Raw genomic sequence first — 18348 nt, 5'->3', positions numbered from 1 at the left:
TCCCCACACCCCCCTCCACACACACACACACACACACACACTGTCCACACCCCCTCCACACACACACACACACACAGTCCCCACACCCCCCTCCACACACACACACACACACACACACACACTGTCCCCACACCCCCCTCCACACACACACACACACAGTCCCCACACTCCCCTCCACACACACACACTGTCCCCACACCCCCCTCCACACACACACACACACAGTCCCCACACTCCCCTCCACACACACACACTGTCCGCACACCCCCCTCCACACACACACACACACACACACTGTCCGCACACCCCCTCCACACACACACACACACACTGTCCGCACACCCCCTCCACACACACACACACACACTGTCCCCACACCCCCCTCCACACACACACACACACACTGTCCGCACACCCCCTCCACACACACACACACACAGTCCCCACACCCCCCTCCACACACACACACACACACACACACACACACTGTCCCCACACCCCCCTCCACACACACACACACACAGTCCCCACACTCCCCTCCACACACACACACTGTCCCCACACCCCCCTCCACACACACACACACACACACACACACACACTGTCCGCACACCCCCTACACACACACACACACACACACACTGTCCGCACACCCCCTCCACACACACACACACAGTCCCCACACCCCCCTCCACACACACACACACACACACACACACTGTCCCCACACCCCCCTCCACACACACACACACACAGTCCCCACACCCCCCTCCACACAAACACACACACACACACACTGTCCCCACACCCCTCCACACACACACACACACACACACACACACACACTGTCCGCACACCCCCTCCACACACACACACACACTGTCCCCACACCCCCCTCCACACACACACACACACACACACTGTCCGCACACCCCCTCCACACACACACACACACAGTCCCCACACCCCCCTCCACACACACACACACACACACTGTCCCCACACCCCCCTCTACACACACACACACACACACACACACACACACTGTCCGCACACCCCCTCCACACACACACACACACTGTCCCCACACCCCCCTCCACACACACACACACACACACACACACACACACACACACTGTCCGCACACCCCCTCCACACACACACACACACACACTGTCCCCACACCCCCCTCCACACACACACACACACACACACACTGTCCGCACACCCCCTCCACACACACACACACACACACAGTCCCCACACCCCCCTCCACACACACACACACACACACACTGTCCGCACACCCCCTCCACACACACACACACACTGTCCCCACAGCCCCCTCTACACACACGCACACACACACACACACTGTCCGCACACCCCCCTCCACACACACACACACACACACACTGTTCCCACACCCCCCTCCACACACACACACTGTCCGCACACCCCCTCCACACACACACACACACACACACACTGTCCGCACACCCCCCCTCCACACACACACACACACACACACACACACTGTCTGCACACCCCCCTCCACACACACACACACACAGTCCGCACACCCCCTCCACACACACACACACACACAGTCCGCACACCCCCCTCCACACACACACACACACACACACACACACTGTCCGCACACCCCCTCCACACACACACACACACACACACTGTCCCCACACCCCCCTCCACACACACACACACACACACACACACTGTCCGCACACCCCCTCCACACACACACACACACACACACTGTCCCCACACCCCCCTCCACACACACACACACACATACACTGTCCCCACACCCCCCTCCACACACACACACACACACACACACACTGTCCCCACACCCCCTCCACACACACACACACACACACACACACACACACACACAGTCCCCTCTCCTCCCTGTAGGAACTACTCATGTTTAAGATGGGGCTTATGCAGGGCTGAAGAAGGCTTGTTCTTCATGAGCCAGCCCAAGGGGCACCCGACCCACTCTGGGCTCAGGAGCCCTTCGTTTCTGCACCACACGCATAGCGTGGATGGGAATGATGGAAGGAAGGAGGCAGTAGGGACCCTCCCCATCCCGTCACCTAGGGCCCCCCCGCTCGACGCCCCAGTCCAGGTCCTGTGAAAGCTTGGTAGCCAGGCCCCGTGTGTCTCCCTCTGAAGTGGGTCCTGGCCACCCTGCTCCCCCCACCAGCCCTGTAGCCTGCCCAGAGCCTTTACTGCTCGTAGGCCTGCCTCTCCGGGACAGGGGGCTCCTGCCTGAATCACCTCCAGGCCCCGGCGCCTGGCCCCTGGCCGGTGCTCAGGAAACGCTTCCGAGTGACAGGAACACCCACTTGGAAAGGAGAAGGAGAAAAGAAAAATGAAGCAGAAAATGAGAAAGGGCAGCATCCCCGGGGACATTTAGCTGTCACGGGGTCCAGAGAAATGGCTGCTCTGACAAAAAAGGTGACAGAATGGCGTGGGCCACCAAAAGGAATGGAAACATGAAGAGGGAATTCGCACAAAACCTGTGTGGCGTGATGCCCTCCTCAGACTCCCTTACTGCTCCCCGGAACCCTGCTGGCACCTGAAGCCCACTGAGGAGGCCAGCTCAAAGTGAGGATACCACCCTCCCCAGACCCCAAGCCCTCCTTCCCCTCCATCCCCACTGGCAGCCTCATGGGGCACCAGGGCCAGAGCACCCTCCATCCTGGGGAAGGTGGCAGCGGGGCTGGGCGAGGACTGAGACCAGCATGCAGATGAGAAGGTCCCCAGAGCAGGCTCTGTGGGTGGGACCTCCACAGGCTGTGGGACTCCTGGGGGCCCTGGTCCTGGCGGCTGTGGGCACAGCCCCTCGGTGACAGTTTAATGTCAGGGCTGCTTCAAGAGGAGTCTGTTATCATTCTGTGGTGACAGACACCAGACAAAACATTCCCACCAATGTCACCTCATTTCATTCTGACAACATCCTCGAGGGGGTAGTCATCGTCACCCCCATTTTACAGATGGAGAAATTGGAGCACAGAAGTGGTAAAGACCTCTCCGGGAATCCTACAACTACCAAGAAGCAAACCCAGGTCTCTGAAGCTCCCGTGTGCCCAAGCTTTCCCAGGAAGAAAATCAGGGGCAGAGACTGGAGCCTAGCCACAGAAAACACCAGAATTGGAAGGACCCTCTGATTACAAATGGGGAAGCTGAGGCCTGCAGAGGTCAAGGTCTCCAGCCGGTGAAGAGAGGTGGCCAGAACTGAGCCCCACGCCATTTTTGTGGATCTCCTAGACTCCCAGTTCGGGCTCTTTGGGACTCGGTCCTCTTACTGCCTCTGCTATTTCCTTGATCAGAACTGACTAGGTTAACTCCAAATAACAGGCTCCAGGCACCTGACCAGAGCCAATGCATTCTCCGAACGGTCACAGCACCAGCCTTTTCTGCTTGGGGCCCAACCTGCCCTTTCCTTCCCACAAGGCCTCTCTGAGCTGAAGACAAGAAGGTGTCATTGGAACCTGGTCTGTGTCCCAAAGACATGACAGAGCAGCTCAGCTCTGATGCGTGAACCCTTTAGCAAGCTGAGGGTGGCCTGAGGGATTGCAGCGAGCCCCTGCAGGGGTGTGGCCACCTAGCCTCTGCCATGCCCCTCACACCCAGCAGATACTAGGCTCTTGGTAAGTATTCTCCAAGTGACTAGTGGGAAGACCTTAGACATGGAGTGACCTCATTTGGACCACGTGGACCCTGATGACCGGCTTCTGGCTCATGTCTGAAGACGGGTGGCTGGGGACAGTGCAAAACACAAAGGGACAAAGTCCAAATACTAAGGCTTTTACCCCTACTCATATCCTGGGAGCTGTGTGACCCTGAGCAAACCCCTAACCCTCTCTGGGCCTCATCTGCAACATAATTCTATATACGTAATTGGTTGGGTGTATGCCACGCGGTAGAAAACTTTTCCATGTACTGGTTCATTTAATCCTCACCACAACCCAAGAGGTAGGTACTAGGACCCCATGTTACGTATGAGTAAACAGAGAGAGAGATGAGAAGAGCTGTGGCAGAGCCAGACCTGGATGTCCGTTTCCCCCACTGGCTTGGGTGGCTGAGATTCACAGGGATCCTAAGGACGTTCTGGGGTGGGTGCTCGCTTGGCTGTCCCTACCACGTGCTTTTAAACCATTTGCTCATGAACTGAGGCTTCCACTTCCCTTCAATGACAGTTCCTGACACAGGCACTTAAGGGTGATCAGTCTTCGTCAGTCACGTGCCAGGATGAATTACCATCTGTTTGGCTCCCCCTTTCCCTGTTCTCCCCCATGCCTGGACTCTTCTTAGAGCTTTTACAAATTCCCACTGTAAAAGTCATAAACGCCCATGGTGAAAACACCAAAATGTATTAGGAACCTGCCAGGCCTCCCCAGGCCTACCACTTTGAAGTCACAACTGCTAACATTCACATATTTCCTTCCAGAGTTTGCACGTGAGCGTAGTTTTAAATAGTTACGACCACACAACGTACTCAAGTTTATAACCAGCTTTTATCATCTAACCTTAGGTTGTATTTCCCCCACCACTAAATACTCCTAACAAGTATAATTTTAAGAGCTGCATAATGTTCCGTTATTGGAATATACTTTACTCGACCAACCCCCCTACGGTTGTCTAGTTAAACTGTGTCCGATTTGTTTTCTATTATGGGTAATACGGAGATTAGCAAATCTGTATACAACCAAGCCTTTTTACATAGCAGACTATCTCCTTTAGGATTAATTCCCAGAACAGAAGCTTCTGGGTCAACACTATGTAGTTTCATGGTTGTTAATATGTGTTAGCAAAGAGCTTCTCAGAAGTAGTAAGCCCATCAGCACTACCACCAACAGAGCTGGTTTAACTAGATACCATAGGGGTTAGTCCTGGAGTGCTGTAGCCTGAGCCTCAAGGCTTTGGACGTGCAGGTGACCAGGTCTTACAAGCTTCCCTGAATCCGGGATGGGGCCCTCGTGACATCTGAGATGGGGTCTTGGCGTCTTTGGCCAGCTCTGTCTGTTACAAAGTTCTCATTTGAATTTGGGGACAATTTGGGACATGAAGCCAAGTGCCCCACCTTTTTACCTCTTGCTTTTTCCTCTGCACCCTGCAGCTTCCTTGTGTGTTCCCAGGTTGCACGCCCCTCAAATGCCCAAATCTGGAACTTTATGAACCAAAATGAAACCCACCTCTAAGCAAGCCAGGGGCAGGTCCCTCCCAGGACTCTGGCCTTTCTTTTTCTCCTCGGTCAGACAGGCCATGCCAAATCTTCGCGCCTCTACGCCACTTACCGGAGTAACCCCTCTTTCAGAAGCCACTGTGGGTATGGGCAGTGGTGGCCCCTCAGGGGGACTGCTGTCCAGCTCTTCGGCCACAGTCCCAGACAGGGACTCCTCTCTTGCGGCTGCTGCCAGGTCCTCCTCATCACCAGAACCCTGAAAAGCAAAACCAACGAGAGGAATCACCTCACCTGGCCTGTGACGCAAGGCGCAGCAGGCTGCCCGAGAGTCTGGGTGACTGTCATTCCTACGGTGCTAGTCCAATTTCACAACACTTGCTTACCTTCAACCGTCGTTACGCGCGACATGGTCACAGAAGCCCAGACTCATAATCCCCCTCCCATACGTGCATCTCCTCCTTCCCCCTGTCCCTAGCAGCCCCTTCCGACTTGGCAGCACTCTGAGAAAATTCTTGGACAAAGCTAGGAAGTAGCAGGGTTGGGCACCTGATTCTCTGACCTGCTTCCAGGCACCCTGCCTCCCTCCAGTGGTGCCGACCCGTGATCTGTGCTCTCCCAAAGCTGAGTGTTGCATTCGCCGCTCGGGAGGCCAGCGACTGTTCTTGTCTCACGACGCTGACCCCTCTCCCTGCTGTGAGCCAGACAGAAAATGCTAGGAGACACTTACAGAAGCAACCACTTGCTCAGGGGCCGCTGTGGGTGTAGGGGGAACCAGGCCACCTGTGGGGACCCTGCGAGTCTCCTCTTCCTCAGAAGTGCTGAGGGGCACTTCTGCTGCAGCTGCTGGTGTTGTGAACATTCCTTCACCGACTGCAACCTGAAAAAAAATGGCATGAGAATCGGCCACTTCTTCTACCCCCTGGTTCAGCAGGCGTGTGACTGCAGGGAAGCAAGCCGCTGGGCCACCAGATAGGTAACTCACATGGCCACAGCTCTGCTCATGCAAGACCCGCCTTGGCCCACAGAGCCCCGGAACCCCAGGCTGGAGCGCACCTCTCAGGTCAGTGCACCCATCCCCCGGACGCCCCTACAGCACACCGCTGCCGAGGGCTTTGGCCGGATAAGTGTCTGACGAGCCACCCAGGCACTGCTGGGATGGTACTTCCTTGACAAAGTGGTATTTGAGCTGAACTCTGAAGGATCAGCCAGGATTAAAGGCAAAGCAGAAGGAAGAAAAGGTTCTAGGCAGAGAGGAGAGGGTCCGGGCACATTCAAGAAACTGAAGGAAGGTCAGTGAGGTGGGAGCACAGAGAGCCAGGGAGACAGTGACCCACGATGTGGTCACCGAGGCTGGCCAGGCCAGACCCTGAAAGGTCCTGTGGCCAGGTCGGGGAGCAGAGTCTGCAGCGAGGGCAGCGGGAAGCTCCAAGCAGAAGGCTGCCCCCACAGGAGGAGGTGGGGCAGGGGATGAAGGAGGTGAGGCAGGGGCCTCAGCCATTGTCTGGCCTGGGGACGTGCTGTCTCAGTCCACAGGCTGGCACTGGGGAAGGGCAGAAGGAGGCAGGTGCATAGTGGACTTAGGTAGAAAAATCAACAAGACTTGATGCATGCTTGACGGGATGTGGGGAGTCAGGAAGACAGAAGAGAATCCTGGATTGGCCGACTGGGGGGCAGTGGTCCCAGTCTTTTGAGGTGGGAAATCTTTTGAGATGGGATCACAAGAGTGGACACAAGGAGTCCAGGTTTGAGTCTGAGTCTGAAGAACTTGCAGGACCGCCGCTGTAATGACATTTTAGGGATAGGCCTGCCAGGTGTCCTGAAATATTTGCATCCCGCCTTCACGAGCTGGGAACGTTATCTCCATGCTGCCTAAGGACAGGGTTGAGGAGGCTTGGCCCTGCCCTTGACCCTGAACTTCCTTTGCCCTCTGACAGCCCATGCTTGTGGGCTGCCCACCATCACCTCTTCCGCTCACATCCAGGCTCCTCCACCCTGGCTCCTGCCCTACTGCTGGTGGAGGGAGTGGGCCCCTGGGACCACCCCACCTCGCTGGCTCTCCACCTGCTCCCAGCCTGGCTCCCCACTGGCCTGCTGGGGCTGTCAGCGTGTGCAGTCCCGGAGCCAACAGGGCTCCAGCACACGTGCACCCAGGCCTTGGCCAGCTCCCCTTCAGAGAGGTGCCCCATTCAGGCTCCTCTGGATGCGCGGAGCAGAATGAAGACTGGTCCTCCGAGAAGGTCAGGACCTGCTCCAGCTATGACCTTGACCCTGCGGCACTTGGCACTCCTCACCCGTGTCACCCCTTCCCCGGTGTCCTGGATGGCCATGGAGAGGGTGGCTCCCCCCATGGGTACACTGCCAGTCTCCACTTCCCCGGCGGTGCTCCCGGGCACCTCGGCCTCTCCAGCTGCAGCGGCTGCCGAGCCTTCTTCAGCATCTGCACCCTGAACAGGAAGACATCGCAAGGGAGCTGTCAGCGGTCCACTGCGGTCAGTGTGGCTGGAGGTAGCCGACAGCCCGGGCCCCTCAGGCGCCTGCACCTCCTAGACCTCACCTTGTGCTGATGCCGCGAACGTGGCACCCATGCAGACAGCCGTGCCTCGCACACCACTTGAGGCGTGAGTCCCTGACCAACGTGCCACCTGTGTGGCTCACCCCATTCCTCCCCGCCACCCTCGGTGCTGCCCACCACAGTCCCTGCCATCTCCCTTCCGCGACTCCCAGGGGTGGGACTTTCACCGACGCCCAGTCGTGGTGCTGGGGCAAAACCCAGGGTCTCGCAAATGCACAGCCTTCTTTCTCATTAGCGCGGCTGGCTGCCCTCGCGGACCACTTGCTCGTCTCACTCTCCTTCCCACCCCTCCCGCATCCCTAACCCTGCGCTCCCCACGGTCACCGACAGTCACCGTGGCAGATCCGCTGGGCGCCTTCCAGGCCTTTACTCGCTGAGACTCTTGGCGGGATACGACATCGCTGACCGAACCCGGAGCAAGCCAATACCGCCCGTTGCCCGGACCATGACACAGCCTCTGATCCCGGGGCCCGGCCTCCAGGCTTGCTTCTCCCACCCTTCCTCCACTTTCTCAGTCCTTCTCTGACCAGGTCACTAGCCCTTCAGTTACTCCCCACTTCGGAACACACGCCAGCTCCACCTCACGGCTCCCAGGGCCTCAGGGGCCTCCCTGCACCCCCTTGTTCACACACGGACCCTCTTTTCATGTTCCTGTTGATGCCGCCAGGCCTCTGCTCCTGCTGGCCCCCCTCCTAGAGCACCTGTTTCACTCCCAGCTGCCAGGCTCCTTCTACGTGTCCCCATAGTCTCGCCTTCGGCATTCTTTCCCCAGGAAGGCTTCCAGGACCCCCAAGTCTGGGTTCTGGGCCCTTTTCGGTGCTTCTCCTATTGCACCTCTTACAGCTCTGTGCCCAGGAACTGGTCTACCGGATTTACCTGTGCCCAGCATAACACATCACTCCGCAAACATCTGCTGAATGAGGCAACAAGACCCTTCAGCCTCCGAATCAGTGTCTACTCAGACTTGATCCCACAAGGCCATCACTCCGCATTCTGCCGACTGACAAGGAAGACCTGAGATGCCCACCCTCCCCCAGAAACGGCATATGCTCTGAGCTACTTACCAGAGTGACCCCTTCCCCCATGACCTCAGTGGACAAGGAGAGGGCTGGCCCCCCAGTGGGCACACTGCTGGTCTCTGCTTCCCTGGCAGTGCTGGTGGGCACCTCAGCCTCCCCGACTGCCGCTGTGGCTGCCAAACCTTCTCCGGCATGCACACCCTGAAACAAAAGCATCATGAGGGACCATGTCACTTGGGCCCATGGCTCCGATCAGTGTGCCTGTGGCTGGACAGGAAAGACTGCTCACACCCCTCTTTCTATCAGCTTGCATTTCTGTAGCTTCCTTCTCTCAAGGCACTTTCTTATCTATGACGTCACCCCAGCCCCACGACAGTCCCAGAATCACAGAATCCCAGGGACAGGAGAGGTCGCAAGGCAACTGTATCTCCTGTTTGATTCCAAGCATCTGTTTGCACATGCCCAGTGACCAGGAGATCCCTGTCTCCGGAGTCAGCCTGCTCCAGCTCCAGACACGTCTATCTAGACACATCTGTCTCCCTGTGACCTTCCCTATGTGCCCATCCAGGAGCCATAAAAACAAGTCGAATGCCTTTGCCCCTGATGGAGATTCAGAGATATGCAGGCAACAACTCTGTCCTCCCCAGCCTTCTCCAGACTGAACCCCATGATTCTTCTCTCTCTGGGACTCAGTTTCCTTGGGAAAAGCATAACCTTCTCTGGAGGTTACACAGCAGATGCATGAAATGGAAACAGCAGTTTGGCTGCTAGGGTCATCAAACTATGTTTTATCGCGGTTTCCAAAGGTTTTTTTTTTTTCTTTTAAATTTGAGGGGCACGGGGGTCATTCTGTTTTGTTCTGTTTTGCAAAAAGTAGCTCTTTACCACTAAGCTTATCAAGGTTAGATTTCCTTGCTGTAGGACTTTAAGGGGTCTATAATAAGGAGGATATAAAGTGGAGAATTTCCCAAATGTATCTAACCACAGAAACTTTTTTCCTACAACATGAATCCTTGCAGAATTATTGTCTTCCCCCCAAAAAAGAGAGAAAAGATGAAGTCACAGATTTTTAAATGAGACTCTTTCTGCCTCAAATTCAGCTGAAGTCCCAAGGGGCTTACACTAAAATACAATTAAGAACAATTAATTCATTGTACAATTAAGTACACTTCACATGCTAGAAGCAGGAACCAGACCACTTGTGTGGGATGTACTAAGAGACAAGAAAGGAAATCAGTTCTATCAGGGTTAGCCTGCCACCTGCCTCTGGGCTATAGAGGAAAAGGTAAAGAATTCCTTTGGAGACAATCATCAGTGTGCTGGGACTTTCTCCTCCCTTCTCCCCACTACAAACCATTTGTGACCTGGATATGTGTTCCTTGGAATTTGGGAGACAAAGGGACTAAATTTTAATATTATGCTGGACTGGACTTTGGAAGTAGCTGTGAAAATAGGTTATTATCAGGTCATGACTGGGAGAGCATGAGAAGTGTCTGAGTTTCATCCCAGGATAGCAGAAAGAATGAGCTGAACCTGTGGATTTTTAGCAGAGGTTGTTGTGAGAAGAAGACATTTGCTTTAATTTCACACCTTACTGTGTCTAGCATTTAAAAAATTGGCTTTGCAGGTGTAAAAGCCAATTACATAACAATGGTGGACATGCACGTGTGCAATCAATCTGGTTCTGTCTTAAAGGGGCTCCAAAGGAAAAGGCTGTGTGTCTTCACAAATGAGCAGGAGGGAGGTGGGTACTGTGGTGAGGAGCCGGCACGCATCCCCCGCGGAAGGTGTGAGGACCAGCTTGTGCTGCACCTCCTCCCCCTGTCTTGGTGCTTCCCTGGAGAGCCTCCTGGGCCCTGGTCTCCTCTCTTCTGTACCATGATGTTCAGCGAAAACCCTCTTGATTCTTTACCATGCCTAACACAAGTCACCATTAAGTCTGAAATGAGCAAACAAAGTTACTGACTTAGCAAATGAAATTTACCATTCACTCACCTCTTCAGTGACATGAATGAAGGCCCCATCCCCAGAGCCAACATCTGTAATGGGGGCACCGTCCATAGTATGAACTCCCTCCAGTGTGTCATTCAGGACCTCACCAGACCCTACGGAAGCAGGCATTCTGTAATTGATAACTGCACTTTGTAATCTTGGAAAAGAATGAAGTATCTTTTTACCTATTAACTTGAAAAGATGTCCATAATACAGGATTAAGAGGGGAAAAAACCAAGTTGCAGAAAAAAAGACGTTGAAGGGCAGTGTCGCACCGTGCTTCGATCACAGGCTCCGGCACCACCTGTGGGGTGGGAACCCGGCTTTGCCGCTTACTAGGAATGTGACCTGTGGCGAGTCATTCAACCGGGGCCTCAGGTTCCTCATCCATAAATTGGGAACAACAATTCCTATTTTACAAGGTTGTTTGGAAGGTTACGTGCTTCAAGGATTAAATAAGTTAATACAGAAAAAGCATTGAGGACAGTCCCTAAATAGAGTTAGCAATTTAGTTAGCCATTCATAAATCTTCACTGTCAGTGTGGTTCTAAGTGTGTAGAGGGAAAAAAAACTATTTGAGTGTACAAGTTTTATGATCATTATATATATAATCATCACTATATAACTAACACAATTATTAAGTAACATTTGTAATATATAGATACATTATGTGTGTGCAGATAACCACACAAAGTTGGCTAACCAATGCTTACTACTGGTTTCCTCCAGAGGATAGGAAAGGAAATTACTATTTTGGAGGGTTCATACAACTCTGCATTGATTGAACTGTTACCACAAGCACATAACTCTTTTGCAATTTAAAAAACCAGTGAGGGGCACCCGGGTGGCTCAGTAGGTTAAGCGTCTGCCTTTGGCTCAGGTCATGATCCCAGGGACCTGGGACATGGAGTCCCACATCGGGCTCCCTGCTCAGCGGGAAGCCTGCTTCTCCCTCTCCCTCTGCCTGCTGCTCCCCCCGCTTGTGCTCTCTCTGTCAAATAAATAAATAAGATCTTTAAAATAAATAAAAATAAATAAATAAACAAGTAGAGTCTTAAAGCAAAGACACATAAATTATACTAATATGAATATATGCCTGTCCCATGCACTACCTAACTTAATCTTCCCGCTAGCCCATCTGCCCTACCCACAAGGACCGTCCCACTGCCTGACAGCTGGGGGAGCTGAGCCAGGACAGGAATCCCGCGTTTTCAGGCCGCCCACTATCACCCCATGGCATGTGTGTGCTGCTCTGATGTGCACATTAGCACTTTATTATGATTAACCTCATTTTGTTGAGGAGGAACAGGGTCCCACAGAAAGTAAGTGACTTGGAGGGGCCCTGAAGCCAGGTCAGCCTGTCCCCATGTCAGGCCATATCCACCCATGCTGTACGAACGCATGTCCCACGGTGAGAACTGTGTGGGCAGGGGAAGATGCTGAAGGACCCCTGCCGGCATCACCACTCTCTCTTGTCTTCCCGGATCTGGCCACCAGAGGGTGCTGTGCAAACAACAGGCCAGACCCCATACCTCTGAGTCCCCACTCCTTGGAGGATCTTAGGTTGGGGGGTGGAGGGAGGGGTGCCCTGGGCCAAGATGGTGTCAGGAAAGCTTGGAATAAAACTACTAGGTAGCTTTCCCTAGAAGGGGACAGGGCTCAGGGTTCAGGCCCCTTTCTCCTCACCATCTGGGCTGTCCACCCAATAAGAACAGGAACACTTCAGCAAGCTCTGTTGTTTCTGTTTGGCCTTTTCTCTGCCAGTAAAGGAGTCTGGCTGATCGCAGGAAACAGACGAGCAGTGCTTGGATCTCTGTCCCAGTCTGCATTTGGCTCCCACCTCCTTTGCACTCACCCCGCCCCCCCCCCCCCAGTCTAGGAGAGGCTCTTGCCTGGCCCTGCAGCCTCTGCCCGCTCCTTGCCCCTCCTCAGAGATCCTAATTCCACCCAGGAGAACAGCCTTCACAATTCATAAACCACTTTCACATCCCTGGGAAGGGTTTAATCCTCTAAACTACCTGGGAGGCAGGGACTGTGAACCCTCCAGGGGGCAGGTAAAGACCCTGAAGCTTGGGGCGCCTGGGTGGCTCAGTCGATTAAGGGGCTGCCTGAATTCAGCTCAGGTCATGATCCTGGGATTGAGCCCCACATCGGGCTCCCTGCTCAGCAGGGAGCCCGCTTCTCCCTCTCCCCTACCCCTGCTCATGTACTCTCTCTCTCTCTCAAATAAATAAATAATCTTAAAAAAAAAGAGAGAATCTAAAGCTTGGAAATATTAAGCAATGTGCCCCAGGCCCAAGAGCAAATAGGTGGCTGAGCAGAGCTTCTGTCCAAACTGTCTGCTCTGTCCCCAGTCTTCCCCGGCAACACCCTGACTCCGTGCTTGTATTATGACTGTATGAAATTATGATACAAATTTTTTCCTATTCAGTACTGTATACCTGCTCTCACCCACAGACTTCTCAATTTAGTTGTTAAAATAACATGCATTTACTGATGGCAGAAGTGAAAAGAAGAATGATACATATGATTACAGAAGGCTTGTTAAACACAGAAGTAAAGAAAGAAAAGCCACCCACAATCCTACCACCCAGATAACTACTTAGAACATTTTGTTATCTATTTCTCTCTTTCTCTCACATACACACACACACACAACACACACACATACACCACATACACACACTGCTCTAATATAAATAGATATAAATAATATATTCAAAGTTAGGGTTACAGCACACATAGAGTTTTGAAATCTGCTTTTTTCGTGGAGTATAGCACGAGTCCGTTGCTGGGTCATTACATCTTCTGCGTCACCAGCATCAGGGCCATACCTATACATGAAAGACAACTTGCCCACCCAGTCTTTCCTACAGGCCGAGTGCGTTTTTGTCCTTGTTTTCTGCCCTGCATTTTGGTGCTCTGGCATGAGCAGTAACCTCGGTCTGAAGCTGCTGCCCTTCTGATAAAGGGCAGGAAGTGCAGACCCGTCTCAGCCTTGGACACATGTCACGCTGCAGCAGATCTTGGGTTTTGACCAGGTTGTCCTCTGCACACATCGGGGGACAAGGGTCAGGGGCAAGAGCCCTGGATTGGGAGCCAGGGGGCCAGCACTCCCCCTGAGCCTGCTGCTGACCCGTGGGTGCCTGCCTGTCTCTCTCTCTGGCCACCTGTTTCCCTTGCGTGCCCCACAGGAGTTCTGATGACCTGATCTTATCCTCTGAGAGTCAGGAGTTTGCAGCTGAAGCTAGAAAGGGATTCTGGAGTCGGGCCTGGGCACATGGTCCGTCCCACCACTCACTAGCTGTGTGACTGTGGGCATGTCACTTACCTTTCCAAGCATCATTTTTTCCACCCATAAAATACTGGCCAATAATACCAACCAGGAGATGGACTGTCAGGATTGGAGATGAAGTAGGTGAACACTTGGCAAACAGTAGGTATTTGATTAACGGCAACAATTACTGCAAGCTTTTCTGTTGGAACTCAAGCCCTTCCAGAGTCCAGGGTTAAAAGTGCAAGTATCAGGGGCGCCTGGGGGGCTCAGTCAGTTTAGCGTCTGCCTTTGGCTCAGGTCATGCTACCAGGGTCCTGGGATCGAGCCCCACATCGGGCAGGAGGTCTGCTTCTCCCTCTGCCTCTGCCTCTCTCCCGCTCTTGTGCGCACATGTTCTCTCTCTCTCTCTCTCAAATAAACAAATAAAATCTTAAAAAAAAAAAAAAAAGTTCAAGTATCCAAGTTCAAATGCAGCTCTGCCATTTACAAGCCAAAGTGCCCCAGCTAGGTAACTTAACTTCTCTGTGACATGATTTCCCCATCCTGTCTATAAAATGAGGATGGTTATAATTCCTTCCTCGGAAGACTGAGGGGAAGGTGAAATGAGAGGCTCTACGTGGCATATGTCACACAGGCTGGGCACACAGGAATCACTCCATAAAAGACCACCGTGGATGAAGGCGCTTCGGGGACTTGCCTTGCTCAGGGCTTCTGTGCGTGATGACACTCAAGTTGGTGGTTTCCGGAGTCCCCTCAGGTACAGGCTCACCAGAAAGCTCCGCATCCTCAGAAGGAGGTGATGGAGTTGGAGGTGTGTTTATGGGTTCAACTTTTGCTTCTTTAGACTGAAGGGAGGGAAAACGAGAGCTAAAAACGAGAGCTTACTTGGGAGGAAAGCAGAAAAAATGGCAGTGATTTTCACTGGAGGAAATAATACATCCACAGCACGCTGAACAAACCCAGAAAAATGCCTGGACCTGCCTATTATATACGTAGGCTATCACTGAACCTCCCAGGACCTGAAAAAGGTGCATGCTAGGGGTAATTAAATTCTGTTCTGTTTATAGTAAGACTCTGCTCATCTTGGCTGAAGCTCAAGCACAAGGACCCCGCATCTCGGACCAGCACAGAGGAGATGCCCAATAAAGATCTCTTAGATGAGGGGATGAATGAGTAAACAAATGAATGAACCAGGCTGTCCTCAGTAAAAACCATATAAATCCAATCCCAGATGTGAACTGCATGCCTATGAAATATAAGATGGGTGTGATTTCCTTCCAAGGAAACTTCAGGATCTGGGCAGCTTTTCCAAAAGCAGTCAGTGTCTTAATTAAATTCACCAAGTAGAGAAAAATGAACAGACAAAAGCCCCCAACAGTTGGAAACACAGAGCAGCTTCAAGATCTAGGCAGAAATCCTGATGGGGGGGCCACAAAGGTCATGACATCATCCCTAGAGCCAGGATCAGGTAGCAGCTCCTAAGCCCAGGGCTTGGGGATGTTCAAACAGTCTCATCCCTTTCTGAGCTCAAGGAGTTGCAGGTGGTGAATGGAAGGATCCTGCAGACAAGTGTTGGACCTGTGGTATGAATAAGAAACAACTCAGCCACTGAGATTTTTAGGGCTGATTTTTGTTATAGTAGCATGACTCGCCTAGCCTAATAACAGAAGATTATTTCCTTAATGTCAGAATCCAGCGTACAAACAATAAGTCTCTGGTCCATCAGAACAGAGGGGATTCTTATGGGCACCATAACTTGGGATTTAATGGTTCAGTTCTTACAATCAAATTTAGGTCAAATCTCTGCACTCCACTTACTGGCTACTTTTTACTGGGCAAGTCATATAACCTTCCTCCTTTGCAAAATGGGACAACAGTGACTACTCACAGGGTAGAAAGCACACGGAGGAGCTCAACACAGAGCCAGGCCCATAGTATGAACCTACGTATTATTATTATTATTCACATCACTGGAATTTTAAATTTTTGAGAAAGAGCAACCCCTATTGAGGCACCCAGAGTGCTTTGCTCTGGGTGTTGGTATTAAAGGTGACTGCTTTATCTTTTTTGCTCACCTGGAGTTGCAGTTTTTCCAATAACGAGTATGGAATATTTATGTATGAAAAAGAAAATATAGGTTATTGTACTATAAAATCTCCAGGGTAGAAGCAGGAATGGAAGCCTCCAAGAAGTTGGGACTTCAAGAATGAGGAGAGTTACAGAAGACAGGGATGGAGGGAGGCGCTGGGTAAGACGGGACACAGCATTGTCAGGGCCTGGCTACCTGTGCCTGGCAAGGGTTTGAGGGTTCAGGGAGGGAAGAGGGAGACAGAGCCGGGGGTGGCAGAGAGCAGGGAGGCCAGTTCTTTGGTGAGAAGTCTGGCCTTGGACCTGGGGCCTTCATGGGTAGCATGCTCAAGAGAAGTGTGTGCTTTGGGGAGTTCACCCTGGCACCAATGAGAGCGTGGATTTGAGGGTTGAGAGTTGAGGTTTAGGTCAGGAGACCAGGAGGCTGCATGACAGAGGACCAGCGAGGCTAGAACCAGGGCGGGCAGTGGGAGCAGAGAGCAGGTGCCACCACCGGAAGTTGTGAGGAACTCCACGCGGGCTTCCCCGCTCCTCCCCGACTGCGCAGTGCCCCAGCAGGGTGGTAAGAGCTCCACCCCAGGCAGTTCCTCTCCTTTCCCTTCAAGGAGCAGGGGGCACTCTGCCGTGGTTCTTGGAGGACGTCCCTGCTGGTAAGCTGACCCTTGGTGGTTCGGGCCAGGTGTCTTGCCTCCAACAGGTGGCCGTTGGTTTTCAGGGGTTAGTGTGGATGCGGATCCTGTGTGGCTGATGATGAAATGGGACTGTCGAGTCTCAAGACTTGGTATTAAAAGTGTAGAGGTTTGCTGAGCCTCTCTCTCATTCACAGAGTTATTCATTCCACATGTATTTCCTGAGGCCCCCTGGTGTGCCAGGTCCTTCGCTGGCCCCCAGGGATACAAAAATGAAGAAATAAGACAGAGTGTCTACCCTTACACTGCTGGACTATGGGGAGACCCAGACTCAGACACAGTGTGGTTGACTGCGGCGCGTGGAACACCAGAGGTGAGAGCCGAGTGCAGGAGGGAAGCTCCAACAAGGGATTCTGAAGGAGAAGTTAGGAATTGGCCAGGTAGGGTGGGGGGTGCGGGCAGGGCCCTCCAGGCAAACAGACCACCGGGGCCAAGGCCTGGACTAAGAGATTACAAATGTTTATGGAGTCTGGGAAAACTGTGAGCATTTAGGTGTGGATGGAAGAGAGTTCCTGGCTGTGGATCAGAATCACCTGCAGAGCTTTCGTAAGTACACTTTCTTGGACCTCACTCCAGACCCCCTGAAGCTGAATGTCCAGGTAGGTATGCAGCCCAGACGTAACCGCCCCCACCCCCACTGCCCCCCCCCCCGGCCAAGACACACACGCAGTTTTGATGCACAGCCAGGGCTGAGAACCATAGGGACATTAATTCTAACTAAGCATGATAGAACTTTCCAGAAATGGAAAGGTGTGTCAACAGAAGCTGACTTAGGGGGAAGCATGGGGTAGCAGGGACTCCTGCCCTAAATGGGGAAGAGGTGAGGAGGGCTGGCTTTTTAAGTCCCTGTCTGCTCAGGCAGCCCATGATTCAGTTTGCTGGTCATGGCTTGTGTCTTGCAGGGTGGCAGGTTGGAAGAGGAGAGGACAGGGAAGTGAGATTCATTCCAAGAGAGAAGGCAGACAGATGGGAGGGGAATGTCTGCATGAAGAGGGAAATTCCCCCGTCCTGGAGGGGTGGCCACGAGGGGGAGCCACGGAGCCCCTCCAGGAGATGGTGACGTGCCTGACAGAGCCCTAGACCCGAGCTGGAGACCTGGCTCTGCCACCTCCAGGCTGGGCAGCCCTGAGGACAAAGCTCTTCACTCCTCTGTGCTCCAGTGCCTCCTCTGAGGAATGAATGGAAAAGCACCTCCCGGCAAAAAGCAAAGTGAACGCTCTGCAGGAGCCATGCCGGGAGCCTGAGAACGGGACTCTGATACCAGGAACAGACTAGTTAGCATGAGGACCCACAGCCCAGAGAGAATTCTGTTAAGGACCAAGGGCAACCACAGCGGTTTGGCATGCCCTGCAGCCCCAGTCTCCAGCCAACCAGGAAGCAGGTGGTGGGAAGGGGGGCCTCAAGAGGAACAGGGCACTCTAGCACAATAAATTTACCAGTCAAGGGGCACCTGGGTGGCTCAGTTGGTTAAGCAACTGCCTTCGGCTCAGGTC

The 18348-nt window shown here is 53.1% G+C and overlaps 1 protein-coding gene across 1 annotated transcript in view; it reads right to left on the bottom strand.

Moving 5' to 3' along the window:
• Positions 1-18348, bottom strand: part of COL15A1 (collagen type XV alpha 1 chain) — a 103868-nt gene that overhangs the window by 44055 nt on the left and 41465 nt on the right. The window contains exons 6-11 of the mRNA XM_088019168.1: positions 14776-14923; positions 10805-10914; positions 8855-9010; positions 7510-7662; positions 5946-6095; positions 5331-5474 (exon numbers count right to left, since the gene is read on the bottom strand). Coding sequence (XP_087875294.1) covers positions 5331-5474; positions 5946-6095; positions 7510-7662; positions 8855-9010; positions 10805-10914; positions 14776-14923 — 861 coding nt within the window. The remainder of the gene's footprint in view (positions 1-5330; positions 5475-5945; positions 6096-7509; positions 7663-8854; positions 9011-10804; positions 10915-14775; positions 14924-18348) is intronic.

This window comes from Eumetopias jubatus, unplaced genomic scaffold (genome assembly GCF_037043125.1).
Source record: "Eumetopias jubatus isolate StellerSeaLion01/CBP00866 unplaced genomic scaffold, mEumJub1_p1.0 scaffold_15, whole genome shotgun sequence".
NCBI classification, from domain to species: Eukaryota; Metazoa; Chordata; class Mammalia; order Carnivora; family Otariidae; genus Eumetopias; species Eumetopias jubatus.
This window is presented reverse-complemented; position numbering and strand designations above follow the sequence as displayed.